At 36.7% G+C, this 18,878-nt stretch overlaps 3 protein-coding genes across 3 annotated transcripts in view; 2 read left to right on the forward strand and 1 right to left on the reverse strand.

Moving 5' to 3' along the window:
• The window catches only part of LOC117785479 (pneumococcal serine-rich repeat protein), a 77,096-nt gene that overhangs the window by 31,269 nt on the left and 26,949 nt on the right, over nt 1-18,878 (reverse strand). The window contains exons 2-3 of the mRNA XM_034623527.1: nt 14,140-14,200; nt 6,936-7,438 (exon numbers count right to left, since the gene is read on the reverse strand). Coding sequence (XP_034479418.1) covers nt 6,936-7,112 — 177 coding nt within the window. The 5' untranslated portion in view covers nt 7,113-7,438; nt 14,140-14,200. The remainder of the gene's footprint in view (nt 1-6,935; nt 7,439-14,139; nt 14,201-18,878) is intronic.
• Nucleotides 4,371-5,767, forward strand: LOC117785481. Its single transcript, XM_034623529.1, has 7 exons — nt 4,371-4,469; nt 4,538-4,644; nt 4,704-4,837; nt 4,900-5,256; nt 5,314-5,405; nt 5,465-5,600; nt 5,654-5,767. Exons 4-7 carry the CDS (start codon nt 5,133-5,135, stop codon nt 5,734-5,736), a joined length of 435 nt encoding a protein of 144 aa, XP_034479420.1. The 5' UTR covers nt 4,371-4,469; nt 4,538-4,644; nt 4,704-4,837; nt 4,900-5,132; the 3' UTR covers nt 5,737-5,767.
• LOC117785480 lies at nt 5,924-6,698 on the forward strand. Its single transcript, XM_034623528.1, has 3 exons — nt 5,924-6,293; nt 6,354-6,477; nt 6,532-6,698. Exons 1-3 carry the CDS (start codon nt 6,024-6,026, stop codon nt 6,624-6,626), a joined length of 489 nt encoding a protein of 162 aa, XP_034479419.1. The 5' UTR covers nt 5,924-6,023; the 3' UTR covers nt 6,627-6,698.

Here is an 18,878-nt window from a genome sequence, read left to right on the forward strand (position 1 = left end):
TATGAATACACAAGTAGAGATAGTAAAGACTCTATGCTGTTTATAAATCAGAACCTATCTAACGACAGTCATAGAACATGTTTTTTTAGCTGCCTCAAAATGAATACGAAAACAGAAACTATCAAGCCTCTATAAAACTTAACCACTTCATTTGCCTGACAAGCGCAATCCCAATTCTCTTATCTTGCCGAAAAAAAAAACGAAAAAGAGAAGAAGAGGCAGAAGCAAATTTCGAGGAGGAGAGAAGAAAAGAGGTACTATCTAGTTCAGCACATTGGGTGTTATCAGTGCCATCTTTATTGTGCCAAGGGTTCCAATGTAAGTGAATGCGCAATTGAATAGAAAAGCAAAAGAAGAGACGGAAGAGCACAGAAAAAGCAGCGACAAAGGGCGCTAAACTATGCCGTTCTGCAGGCTCCAAATCAGGCACGTCGCAGGACTCGAAATGCGGTTTGAATAATGTGTCCTTAGTGTGTATGTATGCGAGTGTGTGTATGTGTGTGTTGAGAAAAAGAAGCTAAGGAAAGAGTGCAAAAGGAGACGACATCGGGGCAGGCGGCAGCTTGTGACAAGTGCCAAGTTAAGTTGACATACAAATTAACGGTTCAATAGAGCTGCTATACTTACACACATATATACACACACACTTGGATCTGGGTCTCTGTGGCACTTGCCACATCTCTATATGCCAAGAAATGATGTCGTGCGTGCGCAAACTATGCAGTCTCATTAAATCTAACGAGCGTCTAGGGCTTGTCTTGTCTTAAGACTGGGATTGGGATTGGGATGGGATAATGGGAAAGGGATGTAGGGAAGCTATTTAAATTGTCTACATTTTCGCATTTTCAACTGAAGGAGCTCAGAAGTTTTGTTAAGAAATCGGGTAAATCGGGTAAGTCGTGGTTACTTGTTAAGCTCTGGCATTAGACATTTGGATTTGATTTAATTACACGACTCTTGGCTTAGCTCTCATCTTACGCATGGGGGAAATAACTTAAACTATGATCATTCCTTGGTTAGACCATTATTTATGCCATAATAATAGGCTGGGCAAATTACAGTTTACGATTTATGGGCCAATTCAAAATGGTAAACATTTAAATTGATTCAAGTTTAGCCATAAAATCATGGGTTTCAACTGCTGACTGAGTCACCAGCGGACAAGGGGTTGGCAATCGTTCATTCATGGTTATAAAGCATTCTCTTTCACACTCTCTCACGCTTTAAAGCTTAGTTCACAATCGATTCAGCTCAACACACGCTGCATTTCTCTAGGGGCAACTTTAAAGCAAGTGACAAAGATTTGTATACACTCACAGATCAGGTCATATTTCTTTTATCATCAGGTGAACAACGCCCACCGGAAACAGCTTGCAACACAAAAATGTGTAAAGAATGAGGTGGATATTGGTAATTCACAAGAATTGTGTTCTTTCTAGATTAGATATAATTGTACTATTTGGTAATAAAACCCATTTGATATTAGATAACTTTATGAATGAAAGTAGTAGACGTCGACGATGTCTAGTACAAAAAGCCAAAACACAAGTAGTAAAGGGGATTATACTTGATGTTGTTAAAGTTGTAGAACAAAACTAGTACGTGTAGTAGTGCATAGAAGAGGTAGAGAAAGAACTAGTTAGTATTATTATTGAGACGGTAGTAGTAGAATTAGGAGAACTAATTAGTAGTAGTAGAAACAGCAGGAGTAGTATTTGTAGTAGAATTAAAAGGATAAGTAAATAGTTGAGGTAATATAGAATTAAAAATAGGAGTAATTTGAATAGTTGAAGAAGTAAGCTTCGTTTTATTAATAGTAGTAATAGCAGTAGCAATATTAGTAGTAGAAGATGCTATAGACGTAACGATAGCAGTAGAGTATTCTCGCTTCGGCTATTTCAATTTGATTACTTGCAACACATTAGCGTACATTTCGTTTATTGGCTGTACTTGATGGCAAATCGAAGTTCAGACCATAAACGATGACTGGCATCGAAAAAAGCAGCGCATTACATGCAAAACAACTTAGAGAAACCGGTAAGCTCTCTGTGACCCGCCCACTTAAAAAGCAAAAATAAAATAAAACTCATTCGCTCAATGGCAGGTGAGATTAATTTGATTAGCAGGCGGAAGCCAGGCTAAGAGCAAAAGAGCCAAGTTAAGAACACAAACACATGGCCCACACGCATTCACTCACAGCTGGAACAGTGAGTGACAAACTGACTGACTGATGGATTGACTCCCTGTTTGATTGATTGATTGATGTGATGTGATGTGAAGTGATGTGATGGGGGGAACTTTAATTGAAATTTACACAAGTACGGGTCAAGTCTGAGCAATTATTTGCTCAGTCACGCATTAACTTGGCTGCAAAAGAAAAATGTCAGTGTGATAAGGCAAAGATAGTCGAGATATTTCTCCGGATCCATGTCGAATGGCCGATAATAGTCGACTGATAATTCTCTTTTCAACAGCGCTTTAAAATGTGAATTCAATTCACACTCTGCTGATATTTGCCTTTGATTTGTGCTAAATTCGAAAATAGCCACAATCTAAACAGAAGACGGAGAGATAGAGCGGAAGAGCGGATAGGGAAAGAGAAAGAGAGTGAAAGATAGAAAAAGAACTGGTGAGCTGCAAATATTTGTGCTGATGATTGTCCACTTCATAAATAGTGTGTACAAAGCGTGATGTAGTTGTTTATGGTACTCTTAAGTAATATATATTGTATATCGGCATAAATCGGCGATAAGATATGAACAGCACATTGCTATAGACCAGCTGTGTCTCGGTAAACGGTCAGATTAAGATCAGACACGCTTGAGTCACAGTGAATTGCGAAGAATTTGCCACAAAACTGTGACTAAATCAACGAAGCATGTGAAATGAGTTCCACTTTTAGAAGACCTAATTGAATGATATCGTATACCTATAACATTTTGGAATAATTTCCCAGCAATTAGAACTTGATTCATAAATGCTAGCTGAATTTTTATACGACTTAATTAAATATATTGTACGTACACGTATTTACAAGCAATTCGATATGGAGAACTTCAAAAGGGACAGAGTAAGACGCCGACACAGGCAGGCATTCATATCTCAGTCACGAATAACACTCACGACACTCACTCACAGTTCTCATTTAACTGGACACCCACATAACTGTTATGCCAAAAAACTTGCACTTGGTTCCCAGCAAAAGCAACTCGACATTACGTATACGTATAGGTCCACACACACTTGACAGAGACACCCAATATAAAGACCTCTTCCCCCCTAACACCACCAACACCAGTAACACCACACACCGAGACAACAACTATGCAACGCCCGCTGGTCTGTTGTAATTGTTGCTGTCACTTGTTGTGTTGACCGGACTGAGCCATGCAATTAGCTGGAGGTCGTTTGTTAAGCTCACATTTTGGCACAGAGTGTGTTCAGAGAGGTCGTTGATATTGAAATGGGTGTGGTCTTTGCCCCAATAGCGACAATCAACTTTGACAATGTTTTGGCAACAAATTGTTTACCAAATTTTTATTAAATTAGCTTTTTTAGGGAAACCGTTTACTAAAAAGTGTAAGCCCTTTAAGGCCTCTAAAAACGGGTTTTCTTCTGTTTATATTTATACATATTTCTTTTTTTTTTTTTGTTTTGGATAGACTGTCATTCAATTGTCAATATCTTTTTGGCTAGATCGTCACGTTTTTGTGGCAAGGCGAATGGCACGACTTGCAACTTGGCATTTGCTGTTATGTCGGAAATTGGCTTTGCATTGAACTTCAAATTGAAATTGCACGCTTGCAACTTGTTTTCATTTCAATAAAAGGCGTGGCCGTTGGGGCACGTGGCAGCTGCGGGCGCTGCAACAGTCGTTATTCTTTTTTCTGCCGAATGAAAGTTCAACCGTTAGAGCTTTAAGCGGTACATGAATAAAAAACCCTTTCAACCAAATTAATCGACTTTCCAATCGGGACTTTTGTCGGCAATTCTCAGTCTTTGTTTGATTGAAATTTATACATTTGAACAGTTGGTGGCAAATCTACAAACACATAATTCTTATTCATAGAGGTACACATTCTGAAATTTTTGTTTTATTCTGTATTCAAGAAAAGGACGGACACTAAAAAACACATAATAGCAGACACTGAATATACCAAGGAATACATTCCCTGGAAATCGATAATATATTATTATTTCCATCTATTAAAAATCAATGTATTTCAAATATAATTTTTTTATTTATTTCTATTCAAGCAAACCAAGTGTTAATTTTCATATAGATTTTATAAATTTTCGTAGATTTTTTAAATACACAAATAGTAGCTAAAAATCGCTAATAATGTTAACCAGGTGCTGTTTCTATTTTAGTCTAAAGAGGGGCTGTACTATCATCAGCATAACCAGTGCTGTGATCTATGGGTTTACAACTTTAATTATGGCTCTTTTTCTATGCAACCTTTTGCCAGGTGAGATATCCCTAATCAATAATTAACTCAAGAGCTGATACTTGGCTTTTGAATTCTTAATCACGCAGAGACATTGTTGAATGAATACTTCAATAGTCAAGTGCAAATACGGGTACTCATCGGATCGATAATATTGCTGCTCGGTGCATGCTCATTAATCTATGGCACATTTAAGGTAATGTTTTGTTTATAGATATTTAAATCACATAATAACAATCCCTTAATCCCTTTCAGGAGATTCCATTCTTTCGTAATTCCTTGGCTATTTCTCGTTGGTATCCATATTCTCATTATGATGCTCACATTCATTCTGACAGTTTTTTATCAAGCGCCGGCATTTTTAATTCTTGTAATGATTGCTTCCTTGGGTAAGTAATAAAATTATCATTGATCCATGGAAGAGTCTGATAATTCTTTATAAATTTTTAAGGTATATACATCTACTGTTGGATAATTGCTTTGTCGTTCTTGATCGATCTACTTTACCAATGAAGTACCCCAAGAAAAGTGGATAATAATTCTTTTTCAAAGTCATTTTTTTTTTTTATTATATTTTTCTTTACTTTTTACACTCCTGCTAAGAAATCGCCGTCAAAATTTTAAGCAAACTTTCTGGAAAAATACGATTATATTTGTTTAGGTTTAGGTTTATAAAACTATATTATGATCTTTCGGCGTTGCTGCTTCTGTGTGCCATTGCGTAGAGCTTCCATGACCATTGGTACAATCTTTATGAGCTTCTTCTTTATCGAAATGGCCATCCACGGCCAGCAGAGTTTCTTTATATGTAAGTGACCAGATTCTAGATTCATATACTACTCCTATATCCGATATTCCTTAATAGCTTCAAAGGGCAACAGCTGGGATATTGTGCAGGCTATTATTCTAACATCGGGTATTATTGCATCAATATTACTCATCCATGGGTCGTACAAGGTCTGTCCTATATCTGACTATGCTATGTCTGATATCTAAATGTAATTGACTTCACCCAGGAAAATCGATGTCTTGTATTAGTCTGGGTCATTGTCTTTCTGATTATATTCATCTCGTATGTAATACTGACCGTTGTAGATGTTCTTTTTTACCAGACCCGCACAATAATCCTTATCATTGAAGGTTGTATTCTTGGTAAGTATATAGTTAACATTCTGTGAGTTGTCTTAAACTTTAACTATTTCTAGTAATTATGCTTTACTCATTGATGGTTGTACACTCTTATTACGACGACCTTCTTAAAGCTTCAACCGATGCTGTACAAATATAATTAAAATTGTTTGCAAGTTTTAAAAATCCAACGCATTAATGTTTTTATTTTTCAGTTTATACTGGACTACCAAATGTTTAGGTGTTTTTCGGTCTAAGCAATCGAGCTCACATTTTATAGATAGATTTTTCGTAATTTTCAGTTGTATATCAGATTTACTTTATTTCTGACACAAAGAAATAAATAGTTTTACTTTCCAAACGTTTCGAGTTTATAACAAAATTTCGAGAAGTTTGGGAAGACCTTGGCGTTACCGAATTCAGCAAGATCTTTAATCTTAACTCAAGATGGCCTGTCGCTGCAAGTACTTTGTAAAGCTCCTGAACAAGTGTTGTTTCTGCTTCACTCTGCGCACTGGCACATTGTTGTTGGGATGCATATTTCTGACATGGTTTGTGTACCTTTGTCTGGGCAGTGCCTTCATGATGGAGTGCATCTTCCCCAATGAATATCAACATGGTGTAAAAGACGGTGCACCAGCTGCACCAAAGACAACTATGGTCTTCTCCTTCTTCGGCATCATTGCGGCAGCAATGGTTTGCATTGGTGTGCATAATGTGAGTAGCAGGATTAATCCTTATTCCAATAAGCAACTAACTATTGATTCCTCTGATAAGAACAATGAGCTGTTGTTCGTACCATTTCTGACCTTAGCCCCGTTCTATATAATTGTCCACATAGTGGCAATGATATTGTACTCCTTCGTTTGGATTATAATCGTTCTATTTGTAATAACAATTGGTAAGTGAACCTGAAATCTTTGCCAAGTTAATGATAACACTCGACCTTTTACAGTTGTTCTGATCTATGCCTGGGTTGTGATCTATTCGTATTTCACCGAGCTACGTTATGCCTACGAAGATGAACTACCCCAGCAGACGTTTATCTGAGAACTATCTAAAGTTTTGGTATTATTTTATTCAATCTCTTCCATGGAGTAAATATAAATTGTGCAAGTGAAACTCGCGTATAGTTTACCAGATTTTATCCAGACAGTTTAACAATACTAATAGAACACACGGGATCGGTTGTATCTTGGGATTGTTGTAGATACACGATTTTCGGGTTGTAGTTTTTAGGGTCATGCACAATGCGTGACATGCAGGTTGCTCTATACTATATACTATATACACCAGCATATAATTAACTTTGGCTGGGAGGCTTTAGTCGGGGCGTGGCAAAGGGAAAGTTTTACTCACCTTTGGCAGTGAGGCGAGCACCTGCTGTTTGACATCCCAGACCAGACGCTCCGATGGAAACTGCAGACACTTGTAAACATTCAGCTCCGGCACATGGATACGCACCAGTAGCCAGCCATCTCGGGGCTCTGGCGGCGGCTCATCGTCAAACGCACCCGGCCCGGACGTGTTGTCCATATTGGCCGGGTTCTGTTTGACTTTGGGCGTGGGTGGGTGATACGTCGTAATTTTGGCGGCTTTTCTCGTAACAGTGTCACAACGACAAACTAATTATTTACCTAAATTAAGTTTAAGCCAAGTTCTATGCTCTTGGCTTTTAAGCGTAACTTTTTCTTTCTTGTATTTCACTTTATAAAGTTTGATGTGGTATTTCGTTTGAATTGAAGTAATGTTTTTGTTAATTTCGCATTTCTTTGATTGAACTGGCGGTTGCCTTTAGTTTGGACATTTCTTTGAGTTCTTTTCCTTGAATGGGCAGCTTATCAAGTGGAATGTGCATCATGCTGTAATTAAAGAAATCGAGGTTTTCAATAATTATACAATTTAAGATAAGCAAATTAAGATAAATTAATTGTAGTGACAGTAATGCAAAACGATGGATAGTTTAAAGACTCGTGAATATATTAATTATAACATTAAGCAATAGTTTTGTAAAACTTAATATGAAATTGAGCAAAAAAAAGTTAATTTGATAAGTGTTCAAAAGCAATCGAAAAGAGAAAATAGTTTATGAAATAGAACAACATTATTGTAATCATTTTTATATTTAGTCTGATAACCACAAGTCACTTAACCCGTCTGCGTCGATCTCTTTTTTCTCTCGATCTCCCTCTTTTATCTTTCAGTATGTGTACTCCACTGGCAATGAACAAGTAAGTAGAATCATTTGAAAACACGTTTCGAGAGCGCACAGTGGTCATATTAGCTCTGATTAAATAGTAACTGAGTCAAAAAATCTTTATTCTGAAAACTTCTAAGTTCAAGAAATATATTTCATAAATTGCGTAAATATAGTGTTGCAGAGCTTACAGCTACAGACAAATAAAAAATACAAGCAAAATTCACCACTGTGCAGCGTTAACTTAGCGTTAAAAACGTAATTTGTAAATTGGTTTACTTGGTTTATCCCCCTTTCCCCACAGCTCTCCCTCGCACGGCCTACGCACCGAACCGCTTTGTAAAAAGCAGTCCGCTCCATCAGTCAGTCAGTCAGTCAGTCAGTCGGTCGATCGGGCACTGTCATTGTGTCAGTTGCACAGACACTTCCCCATAAATTGTCAAGGCGGGCAAAAAGTTGGCACATAAAAACATTTGTTGCTGTTGCCGCTGCTGATTACTCTCTGATATTGACATTTTATAGCCGGGACCGAAGTCTGCAGTCGCAGCCGCAGCCGCAGCGAGTTGCTAGTTGCAAGTTGCATGCCGCAATTGCAGTTGCAGCCGTTGCAATTATACACAAATTAAATTCACACGCTAACCTCAAAAATGAATTAAAAAACAAAACCAAAATACTAAGAAAAAAAACAGGAGAATGTTTTTATGTCATCGTCAATTGCAATGTATGCCGAGTCCGAGTTGAGAGCTGCAGAAAGGGGTAAGGGGAGGGGAGGGGAGGGTTTGACTGTTGCATGGGGCCGTCAAGTCTGCACTTTGTCGCGTTTTATTGCGGCCGTGTTGATTGTATTAACTAGTTAGTGTTTCGACGGGGGCGTTAGATTGAGCTTAGCATAGAGATACAAGTTGCGGGTGATAGAAATGTCAACAACTGGAACCACAACTGATCGTTCGACACATCGGCAGAGTCGACAACTGTGTCAGGCAAGTGTTAAGATACTTGTCGATTGAGTCAATAAATTTGCACATTTTCAGCAAGATTAAACATCGATAAACGTATGTGTGTTAGCGAGAGAATGTAATTTGTAATTGGCTGCTCTGAATATTATCCAAGATAATTGACACTTTCTCAAGTGACTTGGCAGAGAATAGAGAAATCAAGAGGAGTATGAATTTTAAGTAAGAGAGTGTGATTTTGACAAACTATTTATTATTATTAACTACTTCCACTCCTATTTAGAAGAAGTATCGAAATGGAAATATAAATAATTTTATACGGGAACCGTAACAGCTATAAGTTTTAAAAATAAAAATTGCAACTTAACTTATTAACTTATTTTTAAATTCTATTAAAAAAAGAGCAAAATAATAATTAAATAACAGCTTTAATTTAAAAGTTTAATTTACACTTATCCTTATTTTTTTATTTTTTAATTTTAAAGTCACAAATAAGAGTTATTCAATAAATTTTAAATAAAAAACAAACAAATAAAGTTAAGTTTAATAAATTTTGATCCAATTGCTTTATTACAAAAAATTTGAAAATATTCTTATTCTATGATTTAATGCCAGATTTGGTGCACAGAATAGGAATATTTTTACATTTTTTTAATACAGCAATTGGATCAAAAGTTATTCAACTTTATTTTATTTTTTTGATTTTTTTTTAAAGTTATAGAATAACTCTTATTTGTGACATTTAAAATAAAAAATAACACTTGTTTTAAATTTTTGTTGAAAAAATAAAAAATCAGTGTTTTTTTTAAACTTTTAAATAAAAATTGTTATTTAATTATTAATTTGCACTTTTTTAATAAAAATCAAAAATAAGAATTAAAAATGATTTGAATCATTTTTTATCGGAAATAAAAGTTTTTCGCTTAGATCACTAATTACGACAAAAAAAATAAATTGTGGTTTATTGCATGTTATCCTAACATAATTCTATTGATTTATTCATGTAGTTAAATTTGCTAACATAACACACATATGTAACACACAATCTGAGTTATTTGTTATCTCGCTTATAAATCATTTGGGTGCGCCCAAAAATGTTTGTTTGAGACCGATTGATAAAGCTAGAAAACAAACAACATTTCTGGCCACCTACAGTCTTCACATTCTTACCATAGAAATATAATTAAGACTTTCAATACGTATGAAATAAAATAAAGTAAATGTCTATTCTAAAGTCAACATCAATTAAATATGATACTTGTATCATATAATTGACCTATTAACTTTAACTTTTACACAAACGATTCAATTTTCTTTTCGTAGTTCAGTGCCCCGAAAAGACGGAAAAACTGAAAGCACGATAATTGTAAAGATGTCACGGTCAAAAAAACTGCGTACGATTTACCGAAATACATAAATTAAATAAACTTCATTTTCAACAAGTGGACGGACGACTGAAAACAAAAGCCGTTCACCTTGGGCCACCTACCTGGCTGTCAATCAAAAACACCTCGACAACAACAACGACAACAACCGGTGAAAATTATCGTAAGACTTTTCGACAACATCGTCAGACCCTCGATGAAAACGTGGCCAAGGCATTGGCATTTGATATGGGTAATGAGGAGAGAGGGCCAGCCGAGTGATCAACTGATAAGAGCACGCATACAATTGGCTTTTAATAATTTTTAATTGAAAGCATTTGCTACATTACGCATACGCCGCGTGGTTATTTAACTTATCATAATTAAAAATGAAAATATAAAATGATATGTTGGGTAAGACTTATCATATCTGTGTTATAATCTCATTCTCCATTCAGGTGGAGCAACTTTATCAGGTGAATGTGTAGAAGTCAACGGAAGCAATGCCAATCCCAGAAGCATTTCTTTTTAATTGAATTTTCCTCTTCGCATCTTTTGGAAGAATTATTTGGCACAAAGTTGGTGCTGACATTTGCTGCATTTCTTTTTTATTTCCAATCGCTTTTAATTGAAAAAGTTGCTGGCTTTCGGCTAAGACGCAATTCTCCCCAACAACTCCAATACTTTTAATGGCCATTTCAATTGCTGTGCGCCATATGCCGCGTTGATTTATTAATAGGGGAAAAAAATAAATTTAAAAAAAAAACAGCAACTCAATTATCACAATTATGCCAAAGCTACAATAGCAACAAAAGATTACAGCAATTTGCATGCGAACTAAGTGCGGTAATTTTTCACTTAAAACAAATAATTTTGAAAAATCCATTTTAACGCCTAAAGTAGAACGGAGAGGGGATTAAATCGCCTCCCTCTGCGTGCTTGATTGAAAAATTATGCTTGACCTTTGCTCTGGCATGCGAAAGCAAATCAAAATTTATGGACAATCATGCAACACCGCCCACCCCAACACCCAACAAACCGCCCCCTTTTTGTTCATTCGCCCCTTCGAATTGTTTTGTTTGCACCAAATTCGACGCTCTACACTTGACAGCTGTCAGTTGCGTTTGTTGTGCGGGTGAAGGTGTGAGAGTGTGTGTGTGCCTGTTTGTGTGCTGTCAAAGCAACAATTTCGACCGCCAGGTGGCGCAACATCAACTTCACTCCACATTGCTCGTAGAGAACATTGCTCATATGTCTGTCCCTTTGTCCATTTGACAGTTATTTGCTCTTCTGAACTGACATCAAACATCCAATTAGAGAGGAGAAGTATTTGGGCCATAAACATAACCTTAAATATGCTCTAACTTTAGTGGGCCAACACACTTTCAACAGCATAACTTAAAAACATGATTCTTTAACTCAAAATCAGCTTGTAAAAAACGCCAAAAAAAAAAGGAAGATACCCCTCCTCCTCCCTGAGCTTAATGCACTCAAGTGCTGGTGCTGATGCCCATGCTGCTGCCAGTCTATCTGACTGTCGGACTATTTTGCTGGTTGAGAGTTAAACTTAAGTATTTGTGACACATGGCGTATACGTGTTCTGACAGACGTCGAAATTTGCAAAGTGTATGATGACGAATATTGCAAGGAACAGAAAAGTCTGCCGATGAGTGCTCCAATGCCCCATTAACCGAAGGTTGCAACTAAAACAACACTAAGCTACAAAGTTAAAGCTTTAAAGGTGCTGCAACGAATGGATTTTTGTTGAAATTAGTTCCCTGTCTCACTGTACCCTGTGGGTATACTCTGTGTTTGTGTGTGTGATTTGTTGAACTAAATGTCAGTCGCACTCATGAGTGTATTCATTCACAACGAGCAAATAGTCATGCATGAATTTAAATTGCGTACAGCTTTAAAGTAAATTACTTTTGTCATTTTAATGGCCATACTTAATCTGAGGCACTGTGATTTTCGGATAGCTTTCATGGGAGTGAGAAAGACAGCAGATGAGAGGGAGGGGAAAAAAACTACATTATTGCTGGATGTCGCAAATTATTCGTCTTGGCAACAAATTGGCAAACTGCAACAAGGCGGATAACAGAAGTACACCCACCCACAACTTAATAAATTCCAGCTATTTTTCTCTCTAGCCCAACTACTACAGTGCAACCAAAAATACATACTCAAGACGGTACACAAATAAGTATATATTTTTAACGATAATATATTCTGATTTTAATTCTATTTTTATTTTCCGACGCATCGATGCAAATTAATTAAAATTCGTAAAAAAGAATTTTGAAAATTTCATCATTCCTCTATTTACAGTATTCAAGTTGAATATTTATTTATAGCTTGCTCCACTGTGCAAATCGAATAACTTCTAGCTCCTTGGACGCAGCCTTGCGTGTACCGGAAACGGAAATGCGCACATAACTCCGTTAGAAAACATGGAGGAGACCGCGGTCGAGGCACAGTCCAGAGTTCCAGGCTCCTGGCTGCAGAATCCTTAGCATCCTTCATCCTTTGCCTGGCAACCAGACGCGCGTTTTAATTAAATAATATTAAATACAATTACGCTCAACGCCTTACAACTGAACTCGAACTTGCTCTCGAAACTTGTCGATGGGTGTTGTGCAGTGGAGAAAGCTGGAAAGGAGGAGGAGGAGGAAAAGGAGGGAGAAAGAGGAGATTTGTGTGCTGTAAACAACGAAGCAATGCTGCAAAACATGTCACTGTTGTAGTTTATGGCAATGTCAAAGTTTCTTGGCTAATTTATTTAACTATTTTTTGTATTCTCGTTCTCTGTATTTGTATCCGAAGTCAAAGGCAAAGTGGAAACAACAATACTTGTAGCAGCAACAGCAGCAGAAGTATAAAGAAAAAGGCCGAAAACTTGTTTTCCAGTCACGTTCATTTTCAATCAAGTGGCATCATTATATGCCAAACAAACTGTATAGAATGAAGACTAATACAATAAGAAAATTAACTCTGACCCAAGCGGCCATACAAATACATATACTCGAGCTGGCCGCAACGCTTGCCCTTAACCCTTTTTTGTGTCCGTCAACTGAGCTCCCTGGAGCTGTCACTCACTCACCATCATCATCACCATCATGAACATCATCATCCTCATCCTCATCAACTTCCATTGGCTCGTGTCTTTGTCTAGCTGGAAAGACGGCTGAGATGTGTGAGGGATACTGAATGGACATGGCATTGAATAGAGACTCAGTTTGGGGCAGGAACCACAGCAAATTACGCTAAAAATCAAACTGATACTGAATGCTACAACCACAAATCCAACTTCCTGTTCTAAAGAAACCAGGTAAATGCTTTAGAACAAAGGCAGCCAAAACAAAAACAAGAAAATAAAAAGTAGAAACAACTTTTCGATAGATCTGACAATTTGGCATTTATTTGATTGAAATTGTTTCGACTATTGTTTTTGGGCTTCAGTTTACGACAGCCAAAGTTACCCTAAAACTGTTTAATAGGAAAACTCAATACTAGTTACTAACTAAATATCTGTAAATGCAAACAGAAATTAATTGCAATTGCAACTAAATGAAAAAGATATTTAATTTCACAATTCAAATGGATTTTATGGCTCACTCAAAGACTGACTGAATGACTTTAACGATACTTAACAAATTTCCAGCTAATTTTAGCAACTGAATTACGTCACTGTACAGTGTACACAAATCGAGGCATTAAGTCAGCGACAGATTCAGCGATATGTAGTATGGCTCATTTGTTGTTGTTGTCGTTGCTGCTTTGGTTGTTGCAATCAATGGAAATAAATTAAAACGCCGATTAAAAAAGAACAAAACTCAATGCAAATGCGATTCGACTGATTCGACCGGTTTGAATGCAGGCCAGGTAGCAGACGGACACAAACACATACACAACACACACATACACACAGCGCACACCAGGTAGCAAAAAGCAACAGACAATCGTAAAAACATACTTAGCATAAAGAGAAATAAATTATAAACAAAAGCCATTTAAATGCAAGAAAATATTATAAAATTTATACAACTTACCTCTCGCCTTTAGGCCAGATCCAAGGCAGTGGTGTTCAAACTGCACATCATCGAGTAACTGCTGAAAGGGAGAATGAAGAGAGAGAGAAAAAAAAAGAGTGAGATACAATGTAATTCGAGTTGACGCAGCTTCTTAATTTCTATTTAACGTGCAAATATTTTTCCTGCCAATTTTCCCTCGATAAACGTAATTTATTACGCCAGCCAAAAAAAAGTAAAAAAGAGCAACAACAACTTTGGCTAACTCCAAGAAGGCTAATTTCATATTTTGCGTCTGGTTGCCTCAACTGGCTGCAGGGCCATCAATCATACGCCATGTGAGCATCAGACACAGCAGCAGCAGCAAAAAGCAAACGACAAGCAAATCAATGGACATAGTTGAGTGTGCCACTCCTCCCCCTTTTGCCCCGCCCCACCGCAGCCCCCTTACCATACACAGCATAACATAACGCTGCGTAAAGCTGTGGGTGGTTACATGCACAATACGTGCAACATTCAACGTGCAACGTTCAACGCCCACAGCCATGGCAATAAGAGTTGCATGCCAATTGGCAGCACAACTGCTAACAAATTTTCGCGCTACAATAATAACAACAACAAGAGCAACAACAAGAAGAAATGCCAGCATAAGTTTTCGCTTGCGGGCAATTGAAATACTCTACTCCGTTGAGGGCGGGCGGGACGAGGGGAGTAGTTTAGAATTCTGCGTACTCTGCATTTTTTATAGCAGAATGTAAACCTTAAATTTACTTTATTAGAAATGTTTTGTTTTATAACTAGCTGTATCTATATCTAATACTATAGATGCAACTCTATCTATAACTGAGGTATATCTTTATCTGCATACATCTCTTGTAATTGCAGTTTGATCTGTGTTTATAATTTTTCCAATAAATATAGATATATCAAGATCTATTAGTATACATGCCACTTTATCTATAACTGAGGGTTTATCAACTTGAGATACATTTGTAACTACGCCCAAAGCTAGCTGTATCTATAAATATATATGTTACACTATGTATATCTATAACTTTTTCTGTATATGTCTCCATTCGAACAGCTGAGTCTGAATTATAATTTGTATCTATAGCTAAATGGAGAACTGAATCCTTATGCTTTTATTGCATATGTATCCATAAATATCTGTAAAGCTTTACTTTAGGAAATGTTAATACAAATAACATATATGACAGCCTGAAGGCCTCAACTTTACTGGCAATAAAATCAAATTGTAAGGAACAATTATAACAATTATAAACATAAATAATAATCATGTTTGAATTATTGCAGTTCCAATTATTAATAAGAGTATATATAATTCGTCTGATGTAGATTTATTTTTTGTGATTTATAGACCGACTGTTGTTGTCAATATCTTGTAATCATTGTTGTTGCTATTGTTGTCGCTGACACCAAACAACTCTATGTGAGACCTCGCTCAGTGCCATTTGAGATTCATTTTGTGGGGATTAAAGCTTTGCATGCTTTGCATTTTGCGCTAATCACTCAATTTTGGACTAGAAAGAGGAGGGGAGGTTGTAGGGAGGGAGTGATTCGTGTGTTATGTAAATTGTCGTTGAATTTGGCATCTTGTGTTTTACAAGCCACAAATAAAAACGTGTCTGCCACAAGTTGTGGTGCTTAGTTCGTTTAACAGCCTCAACAACTTGATCATAATTAACAGCAATTTCAGCTCCAACACATTACACGCACACACTTACATAGCCATCACATATATATGTATGTAATTAAGCTGCAATGACTGCCAAAAACGAGTTAGCAAAAGGCTCTAAACGGTTTTATTTTTTTTTTTTGGAACTTTGCCTTTAATGGCATGAGCAAGCAGCAGCAGCATCTTGACGTTGTCTCTTGGCCACTTGGCACTTGGCACTTGGCTCTCGCATTATGGCTAACCAAAAGTGGGCAACAAATGATTTTTAATAACTTTGACACTCATTAAACTCAAATTACATGCATTTGATTACGCAGTTTTGCATTTGGGCCTCAACTTAAGCCGCTTATGTTTCTTCATCAGCTTCTCTTTTCCACATATGGCATCGGGCACTACGAGTATGCTATATGGCATATGACCGAAACGGTAAAACCTCTTAGATCCTCTCACACATTATGGCCATTATAAATGAATTTTTAATGCAGCAACTTGTTGTTGACGCTGACCAAGATTTATGCCAGGTCTTAAGCCCCCTTTGGACTTCGCGTTGAATGCGGTAAAGTCAAAGATTTTACTTAAAAAAACTTCTTGGTTAAACAATTTTTTTTTTTAACTGAAAAGTCAAGCTGAAACCAACTTATATAGTAGCATGAACAATAAAGAGATTTTAAATCAATTCACAGAGAGTTGGACTCTGAGGAGAATGGCTTTTAAAATTTCGACCGAAGAATTATATATGTATTTTAAAGTTTTAAACGACTTGCTTATGCTCTCTTCTCTCCAACATTATGGCCAGGAAAAGAAAGCTTACTGGTTAATTAATCTCAAATAGAAGAGACTTACATATTACCTGAAGTTCATGAGAAAATCAATTTATACTTTAAATCCGAAAATACAGAAGACGTTTCTTAAATGCTATTAATAAAAGATTTTTAAGTTCAATTCTGCAATCTTAAGGTAAAACACTCTGGCATATTCTCTTTGAACACTGTGCAGACACTGTTCACTTAATATAGGTCGTACTGTAGAAACCCCATCAAATATAAATTATAAACCTATACAATTGTTGCCAGCTGTTTACAAACAACTGTTAAAAGTATTCGATGAAAATGTTGATTTAAGAAGATAGAGTTAATACAACTGCCAGCCGGAATTTAGCCTGTAAAGAGTCATTTAAATTGTGTATAAAAATAGCTAAACTATTTAATTGAAGTGTACAAAAGTGCTAAAGATAATAAAACCTAATCAAATCATGTGCTTAATTAATTTTTAATTGGTTCAAGTCTTCAGAGACCCGCAATCCCTAGGCTCATTGACTGTTTACATAAAAATTGAATCGTTTTTCGCACAAAAAGCAAAAAAAAAAACAAAAAAAGCTCATTAAGTCAACTCAAAGTTCTCACAAAAGGGGGAAATGCCGCGATTCTCACAAGTTGTCAGCAAAGGAGGGGAGAATTAACAGATTAAGATGCAGTGCGTCAAATTAATTACGCGTTTTATTGTTCTTGCCGCAGGCACATTAACTTAAGCTTTGACTTCGACTTTGCCTTTGCCTTTAGCTTGGACAAGAAGCATTTAAAAGCATTGTACCTGACCGACTGACTACTGCCCCTTCACCTTCCCATGCCAGAGGGCGTTTTCCGGCTTTATGTTTTGGTTTTTTGCCCATAACCCTGAACTTGACATTTATGAACTCTCTCGCGACGCACTGGAACTTGCCACTTGCCACTCACTACTTGCCTCACGTCAGCTGGCCTTTTCTTAGTTGCTGTTATCGCTCGTGTCGCGACCATGTGCTAAGTTCTTTTTAATTACCCTCTCTCCCTCCCTCCCTACTCTCTGTTCCATCAAGGTGTAAGAAACTGTGTGATACTCGCTCGTTTCTTGTGGTTTTTGTAGTTTTTGTAGTTTTTGTAGTTTGGGCCGTCGTAAAGTACTTTTTATGACCCATTGCGATTTGGAACGTGCCCGTCACATGAAAATGCAATCTCGCTGTCCAACTGACCAGCTGCCCTTACAGCGTCTACAGAAAGTTCGAGGTTTTATTAGGCACTGAAGTGTTATTTGTGGATTCACTAGGTGAGTGACTCAAGTCATGGTCAAAACGGTAGCTCGTAGGCCTACATTTTCCCAACTGAATTTTAGATGACTTACAGCTGCATAAATGTCATAAACTTTTTCAGATTAAAGACTTTTGCCAGAAAACATAAAATAAAGCATCAAAATATTTGAACAATTAATGTTTGAAAAGCCAAATCTTAAGATCTGTAGTTTCTACTTATTTGCAATATAGTCCAAAATTTCAAATAAACTTGACCTGCTAAAACGCAATTGGAGTCTGAGTGCCAAATTTCGTATCTCTATCTCTTTTAGTCGTTCTCCCTGTTACATACACTCCAACGAACATAATATACTTTTTTAATTATTTCTCAAGTAAGTACCTAGAAAAGGTTTAAGGAGCCTATTTATAAAATGAAATATGCAAATCTAGAAAACAATAATGTCTAAAATAGTTTTCAACATAATAATAGTAATATATTCAATTCAAAACCCAAAAGTGTATCTTAGGTTTTAAAATCTTATATAATGTTTTTGGTTAAAGCAAAAGATCTTTAATTAAAAAAAGTTTTTTTAAACTAAATTTTTTAATGATCAGCAATCTTTTAAATTATTCTTTGGGACTTGACGAGCTTTGAAGCTTTACTCGGTCATTAGATGAGCATGGATGAGATCAGGGTCGTAAACTTGCATGTGCCAATCTGTCAGTCAGGCAGTCAGTCATCAGAGTGACAAATGTTTATGAGCGAGAATGACTAAATTATGACCCGACTCTATACGACAAATTGTCAACCCGCGATAATCATCGTACTGGAGTTAAGAATTTTCCATTACACGTAAATGGTAAATTGTTAATGGGAAATAGTAAATGGTAAATGCAAAATGCTGACACAAAGAAGCAGCTGTAAAATTGATGGGACTGCCGCTTGAGGCCTGGCAAAGAACCGTTGGATGCAATGGACCAACGCAAACACTCGCAAACCTGTCGTCAAGTCTGTCGGGGCCC

This window comes from Drosophila innubila (assembly GCF_004354385.1).
Source record: "Drosophila innubila isolate TH190305 chromosome 2R unlocalized genomic scaffold, UK_Dinn_1.0 1_C_2R, whole genome shotgun sequence".
Lineage (NCBI taxonomy): Eukaryota > Metazoa > Arthropoda > Insecta > Diptera > Drosophilidae > Drosophila > Drosophila innubila.

What these genes read in the sequence shown, in the direction of transcription:
- LOC117785480 (XM_034623528.1), top strand. Translation starts at nt 6,024, where the DNA reads ATGGCCTGTCGCTGCAAGTACTTTGTAAAGCTCCTGAACAAGTGTTGT. An exon ending in TTTGCATTGGTGTGCATAAT is followed by an intron (nt 6,294 to 6,353) that starts GTGAGTAGCAGG and finishes TCCTCTGATAAG; the next exon opens with AACAATGAGCTGTTGTTCGT. An exon ending in TCTATTTGTAATAACAATTG is followed by an intron (nt 6,478 to 6,531) that starts GTAAGTGAACCT and finishes GACCTTTTACAG; the next exon opens with TTGTTCTGATCTATGCCTGG.
- LOC117785481 (XM_034623529.1), top strand. Translation starts at nt 5,133, where the DNA reads ATGATCTTTCGGCGTTGCTGCTTCTGTGTGCCATTGCGTAGAGCTTCC. An exon ending in CCAGCAGAGTTTCTTTATAT is followed by an intron (nt 5,257 to 5,313) that starts GTAAGTGACCAG and finishes ATTCCTTAATAG; the next exon opens with CTTCAAAGGGCAACAGCTGG. An exon ending in TCATCCATGGGTCGTACAAG is followed by an intron (nt 5,406 to 5,464) that starts GTCTGTCCTATA and finishes GACTTCACCCAG; the next exon opens with GAAAATCGATGTCTTGTATT.